General features: G+C 52.8%; 1 protein-coding gene across 1 annotated transcript; it reads right to left on the bottom strand.

Annotated features, from left to right (window-relative positions):
• Positions 1-5,775: 5,775 nt before the first annotated feature.
• On the bottom strand, positions 5,776-9,158 carry Hrd3 (HMG-coA reductase degradation 3). The gene is made up of 3 exons (XM_018638566.2): positions 7,291-9,158; positions 6,710-7,174; positions 5,776-6,458 (listed from the first exon to the last, which is right to left on the bottom strand). Exons 1-3 carry the CDS (start codon positions 8,365-8,367, stop codon positions 6,264-6,266), a joined length of 1,737 nt encoding a protein of 578 aa, XP_018494082.1. The 5' UTR covers positions 8,368-9,158; the 3' UTR covers positions 5,776-6,263.
• Positions 9,159-9,367: the final 209 nt, after the last annotated feature.

Raw genomic sequence — 9,367 nt, 5'->3', positions numbered from 1 at the left:
GCGACGGGATTCCCCTGTCCGACGATGCCTCAGCGCGGGGAAAAAATGCGCTGAAAAGCTATCGGAAGTGAGAAGCCTCAGTCCACGCAACACTTCAACACTGTCGCGAATCGAGGCTATACTCAGAAAAAACAGTCTGTGCTCATCGTAATGTTGGAAGCATCGCGAAGTTCGAGGAATCGCGGAATTCAGAGGAAGTGCCCCGAATTGTCATGTCTATTGACTGTTGTCTCGGAATCGAAACAATCGGCTGCAGCCTCCTGGATTGGCGGGAAATGATAGATGTCATCACGCTGTGACTTGGAGCCGGGAGGGGCTTGGTAGAAACAATTTCCTCTCACCGAAAACCGAAAATTAAGCTCGAATTTCCTTTATACCCCCCACCCCGTCACGCGAATTCACGGAGAATACATTCCCGCCGATTAGTCAGTGGTGCTGTTAGAAATCGCTGGGGTCGACGGCACGACTCGACACTCGTTGTGTCCGACCACTTCCAGAACGCTTCTCCAGTAGAGAACGAATCCTCCGACAAATTGGTATGTAATAATTGTATCGCTACGCCGCGATGCTTTCCAGTTCTATTCTCCGACCACAGACGACTCGCGGACTCGCATCGAAGGATCCTCGGCTCGGGGGTTCGGGAGTCGGGTTCCCACCTGACGGCGCCTCGTATCATTTCAAGGATACATCGTGTTGAGGACGACCACCAGTTCTTCGAACAACAGTGGGAAGCTCGAATTTCCAAGACTTGAGTGTTCTATTCGGAAGACAGCACATGCCAAACAACAAGTCGTCGCTGAGCAACGAACGGAAAACTAGCCGGGGACTCCAGCGCGTCCCCACGGCGGAGCACTTTTCTTTTCGCGTCCTCAGAATCAAGTATGATTCGTTCGACGCTGTCCGGGGATAAAGCCTGAGAGGAAACCTTGTGCGGCTCTCCATCCGAGAGAACGCCGCGGTCACGTCGAGCTCACAGCTCCGACTCACTCACGGAATTGAGTCCGATAAGAACACTGGCGCTCACGACTCCCTTCGTCTTCGGTCACTCCGGGGTTCTGATGTTCTATCCTAAGGGCACAAGTCGAGAGTCCACCCAGCTTCGGACGTTCTGGTCTCGTTGGGAGGACTAGCACTGTGTCGGGTCCGTCCGGACCACTGTTGAACACTTGATAGAGATCGCAATAGCAGCGACGGTAGCACTAGCTGCGGCGGAACACGCATGCACAAACCTGTTTTCGTGGTCGTCCTGGGGGCCGTTTCGATGGAATAGTTGGAGCGGTCTCGCCGCCTCCGGAGAGTGTCGGCGGTCCGGAAGCCCCCGGAATATATACGTCAGGTAGCCGACTCATTTCACGGCTTCGGACCCCCGTAGCCGATAAACCGCGATCTGCGGTAGGCCCAGCTCATTTCGCTATGGGCGGTCAACACCGCAGTATGCTTCTGTTTGTACGTCGCCAGAGTCAGTGTCGAGGGGGGTTCGCACCTAAGGACCGAGTCGCTTAACCGGGCGATGGTCAGCCAGGCCACCGTAGGGGCTGGTTGGCCGCGGCGGTTAAGAGACGAAACGTCGTCGGAACAGAGATATCGGACTGACTATTCACCGACAGACTCCGAACCTCGATCCCATTCTTCCATTCGAAGCTTGTTTCGAAAAGAGCTCACACCCTACGGCACAGCCAAATTCACACTCATAAGCACTCTCACTATTGAAACTTGATTCGCTGTGGCTCGCCCGTAGAATCGCGAGCATCAAAACTGACTCTTTTTTTCTGTGCTGCTACTGCTGCTGCCACCACTAGTAAACAACGCATCGACGCAGATCAGACTCCGGCCTCCGAAGGGCGCGAAAATTCAAAAATGTCGAAGCGGCGCGGCGCGCATTTTCCTCTCCGCCTAGCCTACATGATTGGTCGCAACGGCGTAGATAGGCTCTGTGAGGATAATTCCTCACTTTGAAATCGGCTCCTTGAATTCCGCTCGCTTCACGCGCACGGGCAGGTATCCTGTTCTCGATCCGAACATCGCTAGCGGTGAAGAGGGCGTCGAGTGCGCGTGACGCAGCCGCCCGAAGAGAATGGCAGGATAATTGGACAGGAGAGAAATAATACAATTAGAGAGGCCTGTCAACAACACCGTGAGAGAGAGAATAATTCTGCTCGTTTATCTACGTTCCAAGAGCGTGGATCTTCTCATGGGTATTTTTTTTTGAAGGGAGGATACTTTCTTCTCTCGGTAAAAGAGGAGACTTTTTCTGTCGACCGTCGACGGATCGGGGGAGCGATGGCGAATGGCGACGGAGTAGGCGATCGCGACGATGATCTCTGCTGATCCGGAGCATCGGATCGCGGCTCGACGTCAAGCTCTCGAGGGACGCCCATGCTAGAGAAGGGTGGGCTGTTGCAGCCTTGGCATGCCTCCGTGAGCACGTCGCGGAGCGCTCAAGGCGGAACCCCGCTGCAGAGTTTGTGACTTGACATCTAATTTAAGTCGTCGGAGCGCTCGCCCTTTTTCCAAATCGCAGATGAGACGATGATCTCTGCTTGATCCCAGAGAAAAGCTCAGAAATCCAGAACTTGAAATCGGCCCTTTACCAAGCTACGATCATTAGTCGTATGAGTTGGTCACAATCGTCCCCTGGCGTCGATAAGAATGTCGGTATTGGTACCCATCTCGGCACCTCTCCCCCTGCCGTCGGAGTTGAAGAAATGAAGCAATACGACAACGCGAAGTCGTGATATCCTTCTTCGGAATCGACAGAAGCGAAGATGACTCGACCTCTTAGGCAGCAGATGGAGCGGAGAAGACTGATGCGAAAAAATCGGTGATTGCAGCTGTCAGATCCTAGGAAGCAAGATCCTTGGCAGCAAGCTTCCCAATAGCCAGAATTGTCCGAGGCCAGGATCGGTGCAGCCAGAATTGTCCGAGGCCAAGATCGGTGCAGCCAGAATCTTCAAGAGACATCATCTAGGAGCTCCCTGAGTGGGGATCTCAGTTGCCAGAATGTCGGTAGTCGGGATTACCCTGGAGGCCAGAATGTTCCTCATTGGATGCTCCCTCTTCCCCGCGACGAAGCAGGGGATGATTTTTCCTCTTCCCGACACGAGACGGGGCGCAGCTTCGGCGGTTAAATACGTTCCCTACGGAGGAGGATTCAGAGGATGATTGTCGAATTAACGAATGAACGATGCAGGTGTTCGGAATCACGGAGGACATTTGCACGCGGGGACGTCGAACCACGTCGAGATTTCGGAGGAGGACCCAGGAGAAGGTCTCGTCGAACTCCACGAGATGATCGAGACCCTGAAAGAAGAAAACCTTGCCGCAGTCTCGAGACTCCTGAGCGGGGTGATCCCCACGTGAATTCTTAGAGGAATAGAAGTGTCTGAACGATAAAGTGATCCGGTTCTTGGAGTTCGGCGCAATCTGTACGAGCTGATACAATCTCAGCGTCGGCTCCTTTCCGCCGCAAAACTGAGGAGCTGACTCGTTCTGGTACTTCTATGGAGAGGTTCCAATTAATTTTGTGGATACGCTTTCCAGGAAAACCGTCGACTTCGGTTTTCTCCCTTACAATCGACGGGGAAGCGGTTCTCGAATCGGGAGCTAATCTATCTCAGGGAGTTTCTGGCGACTGGGTTTGCTGCCACTGCCTTCCGGTCCCGTGTTCCAACCCACTCGACAGTGACTGCAGAGCAGGGACAACTTAGACATGTCCAGGGAGAATTTCATCGAGACCCATTTCCCCCATCGGGAGGGAAACCCATCTCCCTTATCCGGGATCATCGAGCTCCCAGCCTATTGATTGAATTCTTCGATCCTACAATCGGCGTCCTGCCGCAACACGGCTCATTCAACAGTTCCATTTCGCAATCGTTTCCGTCCTCAGTCCCTGCATCGTCAAAATATCCTCAGTCGGACATACGGAGGTAGAGTGGGGATGAGACGAAGTTGGCCAAGTCGATCTCAAGCCTCTCCAACCTACCCACTAGTCACAGACATGGGATCGGATCGTGGCTGGGACTCTTTCCCCGCACGAGTTGAAGTGGGGGATCGAAAACTTCGATCAACTCGAGAGGCGAGAGTTTCAGCTGGGAGCTTGGGAGAAAGGTCCTTTTGTAAAGGTTATCTAGCTTGGGGGCGCTTCCAAGAAGGCTCTGGAATCCGTTTGCTTGACCCTGAACCGCCGGTCGGATAAATGGAACGAAACATCGAGACACGTGTCAAGTTGAGAAAGATGACCCACAGCTCTCATTGTGCTGATCGTCCGCGGATCGAATAGCGGGAGCTAGTTCCATACAATTCAGCCCTCGCACCGATCTCGCTGGTGGGCGCGACGCAAAAACTTTGCTGTAGGGCGGAGAGCGATTGCTCAGGGTGAAAATTCCGGACTCCCTAAGATGTTCTGAGAGCCACTTGATTTTGCGGTCCCTTGGGGATTGCTTATATCTTCAAGTCTTCAAGTATCTTCAAGATATTCACAGCCTTTCACAGTCAGGGAGTGCAAGACGCCTGTCTGTTGTGGGGAGCGCGCGTTCGAGGTCTTGCATGAGTGGGAGCGACGCGGCGAACGCAAGCGATAAGAGGGCGAACCGAGTCGCCTTGGTCGGAGCCACGACGGAGATTTCACCGCACGGAGCTCTCTTCAGGTCGATCGCCTTCGGATCCAACCTCTAATAGTGCTCGAGATTGCGCGCCATTCCTTGCTCTAAAATCTCTCCATCGGCGACTTATTTCACAGAAGCACCGACCATCCATTCTTCTTTTTATAGCGTATTCACTCGAATAGTGGGGCCCTCTCTGATATTCGAGCCTTCTCCATGACACGGGCACCCTGCGGAAGTTCGAATATATAGACGGGCATCTCTAATATACTCAAATATAATACACTCTGAAATAGACAGGCACGCCAGTCCATGGATGACAATGGAGGAGCGCACTACCCAGGACAGAAAAGAAAGATATTCGGGCACTCTCTCATGAACGAGCAGGTCCGAGAAGCTCGAGAAAGAGACGGACATGTACCACTATTAGATAGAATACGGTATAATTATGATGTCCCAATCCCGTTGTGGTCGATGCGACATACCCCCTTCTTCGCTCAAAATCGGTTCTATCGGCTGATTGTCGACCTCCTCACGACGAGCAGGGATAATCAGGATTTCGTCGCCGAAGCAATCAGCCCGAGTTTTCCTCGCAGGCGTGATCGCGTTCCCACCTCAATAATTACTAGAACTATCCTCATGATGACTCGAATCACTATTTATTCATTATACCGGGGCATCCTCCTCCAGATTCTGGTTCATTACGAGAACACGGGATGATCGCTACCATTATGCGATGACGTGTCCCGAAAAGCGCATCGCCTGACAATATACAATGCTCTCTGCTTTGTCAAGCCGCACCGCAGCTAACATTCAGCAGAGCTCAGGATGATCGCGAGGACATCATCGCGGACAATTAGAATGAGTTCCATCGTCATTCGATTTTCTTAAGAAGGTCTCGAATCATTTCCCAAAAGCGGAGATCGGAGGAAACTGATATCATGTTCCGCTCTCGAAAGAACGCTGAGACGCCGAACGAGTCTCTGGACCCCTGAACCCTTTACCGGACAGTCGGATCTGTGGCTCTTCCGGATGATCTTTGGATCCAATGCCTCGTGGATCAACGATTGACTTCTTTCATGACACCGTCCTAGGCCGGTCGGGAACCCAGGCTATTCATACATAGGAGCTCAATTGTGGATCGACTTCATGTCGCGAGCCATAGCAGCTCGAATGAACTTGAATGAATACTACACTGAACTACGATTCGAGGCAACTTGTTTTCCTGAAAACGATTCGCAACGCTGCCTAGACAAAGCTCCTGACATTCTCCGCTTCACTGCGGAATCGGGCCTATGTTCTTTCTCTAGAGCGCGGAATACCTCTCCTTCCCGGAGAGACTTAAAATGCTTCTGTAAAATTCCATGTTTCACATATTTCGGTTCATTCGGAACACTATACGTATATACAATATACATATAGCATCATCCTCGTTCTAAAACTACAATCTACAGCATGTCCGAGACGCCGGACACGCTGGCATTATTCTCTGCGTGAATTCGCTCCAGTCGTCTCGCTTGTATCGCCGCGATCGATGTCGATTACTGAAGAGATCTCACGCTAGGACAGATTTTCCTTTATGAAGCATTGGGACACATCTGGTGGAAACTCCGCGTGGAGGGACGAGGGGCTACGGAGTCATCCTGCACGCCACCGATTTCGCTAAACAAATCTTCGCACATACGCCAAGACCGCGATCAGAGCCGCTAAGAAACTCATCACGTAGAGATCCCAGTCGGGACCCAGGACCTTCTGTAGGACGGTGCCGGCCTGTCCCATGTTGTCCCATCGGAAATGATTTAAATACTCGAAACCATAAATAATCGCCATCTTCATCAAGGCAAACATCACAGGAACCTGGAACGATAAGAATTCATAGATAAGAAATAAGCAGTCGAGACACCTAATCGGAATCCCGAGATAAGGCGAAGTGGACCACCCGAAGAAGAACACTATCCGGAGCGGAATTCATGTCGTGTTCCGACCCGATGGGTCGGCAGGGAGGAAGCGTCTCTTTCGAATATTAGTGTTCGAAGAAATCACGACTTGCCAGAGTACGGAAGCACTCATGACTTCTTCCGCTTGGAAACCTGAACCTCAACACTGACCTGTGCTTCAGAAGAAGTGGCGGCTGCCAAATCGTAGTAGCGTTTGGCTAGATGGATGTCCTTCGACATGCCGTAGCCTTGCTCATGCATATAACCCAAATTGAACATAGCTTGAGGATTGCGGTCGTTTTCGGCGGCGTATCTGTAGTGGAACGCTGAAGTCGAGTAGTCGGCCTCGGTTCCAAAGCCGTAGTAGTGGTAATCGCCCAGCTTCAGCCTCGCGACGACGTAGCCCTGGGACGCGGCTCGCGACCAGTAGCTAAGAGCTCTTGCTAAAGACTGGTTTCTGTCGAAGAGAGTGCTTTCCCCTCGATCGAGTATGAATGCGGTGTTACTTTGGGCGTGTTCGTAGCCCAGATCAGCCAGGAATGCGTATCGAACCAGAGCCTGATCGATCCGACCTGCTTTGTAGTCCTGATACGCTTCGTTGATTTCGGAAATCCAAGCTCCTCGCTCGGACATCAACTGAAAAATGAGACGGGAGAAGTATTTAAACCGATGTCGGGATCACGGGGAATTTCTCCACCGATCGACGGCGTCGGGCAACCGCCCTCTTCGATAATGGACACCGGGACTCTCACCTTGAAACCGTCGACAGCGTTCGCGCAACTTCTCTGGGTGCCGATTCCTCTCGCATGCATCATCGCAAGGTGATAAAAGGCAAGCGCGTGACCTTGCTTCGACGCCAGCTTATAGTACTTTAGGGCAAGTTTGAAGTTCTTTTCGACGCCGAGACCGTTGTAGAACATGTTCCCAAGTTCCAACTGACCGTCAACTAGACCTTGGTTAGCTGCTAGCGTTAGGAACTTGAGGGCCTTCTCGTAGTCTCTTGGGACGCCTTTGCCGTAGAGAAACATCTGGCCGAGCCCGGCTTGCCCTACGGAACTGCCTTTGTCAGCGGCCATTTGGAAATACTTGAAGGCGCTCTCGTTGTTCTGCGGGACTGTTTTCCCGCCCTCCAAGAACATTCTGCCCAAGTAGGCCATTGCGTTTGCATTTCCAGTTTGCGCTGCCTGTTTGAAGTAATTCAAAGCCCTCGTGTGGTCCTGCTGAACTCCGCGACCGCCCTGGTAATGCAGGTGCCCGAGTCCAACCTGCGCCTGTACGTCTCCCTTGTCGGCGAGGAATTGGTAGTACTGGTAAAGATCGTCGTCGAGTTGATTGGACGGGCTCTTCGAGGGGTTCTCGTACTCGTCAGACAGACGTATTCTCACCGTTGTCCCGGACGGAGATTGACCCGTGGAGCTCTGTTCGACGATTTTCGCTACTCGTCTGTAGTGGTCCAGGGCGGCTTCGCAGTTGTGCAGGACGCTGACACCGGCGTATAGACGATAGCCCAGGGCCATCTGCGCTAGATGGTTGCCGCCTAGCGCGGCGAACGTGTAACTGATGAGAGCCTTCGCCTGCGACGGCGGCGTTTCAAGTCCGAACGAATGCATGAAACCGAGATAGAGCTGGGACTCCGAGTCCCCTTCTTCCGCCAGCTGCTCGAAGAATTCCTTCGCAACGGCCGGACGGAAGGGTAAGCCGTTCGATCCGAATAGATAAGCTATCGCGACCATTCGCTTCGCCGACGTGTGGTTTAGGCTCGCGGCTTCCTCCAGAATATGATAGGCTCGCGGGCGTTCGCTTCGTGACGAATCGTTCAACATGTTCATCGCTGACTCGTAGATAGCCGTTGCTTTTTTTCGTTTTCGCTAGCCGGGAGCGGGGAGTTAGGAATACTTGTTTGGATCGGCGCCGATTCGGAGATCGACCCATCGAGCGATGGCTCTGGGGTTTGACTAGGAGAATCCGTGGACAGCTGATCGGTATTTTTCTTGTTCGCGCCGACTTCCGCTTGTGCTGAGTCGACGAGTATAATGAACGTATGCAGGAAGATTCCGACCGCGAGGGTCCAAACGAACGACGGTACTCGGAGGAGTGGCGGCGGTCGGCGGAGCGGATTCATTGTTTTCTGATAATCGATCGGAATTTCGCCTTCTCGAATTTTCTCGCAACAAGCTTTACCGTTACTAGCTGCTGGTGACTCAGTCGTCGATGTGAAGTATGTGAGTCTCCGATGGAGCGGACGTCGACGTTAACGTTATCGTCGTTGTTGCCGTCGACGTCGCTGTCGTCTCTGATCTGGAATCCAGCGGCGACGTGGGTCGACCGCTTGCTCGACGACGACGACGACGATTGATAGTCAAGCAGGCTTTAGGTTCACATCATCCCTTCGATCAGTTGCGCGGAAAGCTTCGAAACTCTATCGGGAACGCCATCCTATGCGGTCGTTTCGGGCTCCTCCACTTGTGGGTATCTCGCTCGTGCTACCGAAAACTGTCGGTCGCCGATTGTGTGATCACGAAAGGACGTGTGAGCTCGGATTACGGTGGGACGAATGCCGAAAATTCGGATGGCCAGAGCACGGATGAGGATGTTCGGGCAAAAAACCTCGATAGGCGCACACCACAGGGAGAGTCGTTCGAAAGTCGTCGTGTCTCTTTTCTCGAGCACTGAATCTCTCAGCTGGCTGAAGGCTGATTGGTCGTAGCGACAATGGTCTGTTTGTGCCAGTGGCGGCAGCAGCGGCGGCGGCGGGGAGATCGTGTCTGGTGATAAGTATCGTGACGGCTGGGATCTACCGGCTGCTTCCCAGACACAAGAAGCCTCGAG

This window comes from Galendromus occidentalis, unplaced genomic scaffold (genome assembly GCF_000255335.2).
Source record: "Galendromus occidentalis unplaced genomic scaffold, Mocc_1.1 scf7180000077089, whole genome shotgun sequence".
Classification (NCBI taxonomy): Eukaryota; Metazoa; Arthropoda; class Arachnida; order Mesostigmata; family Phytoseiidae; genus Galendromus; species Galendromus occidentalis.
This window is presented reverse-complemented; position numbering and strand designations above follow the sequence as displayed.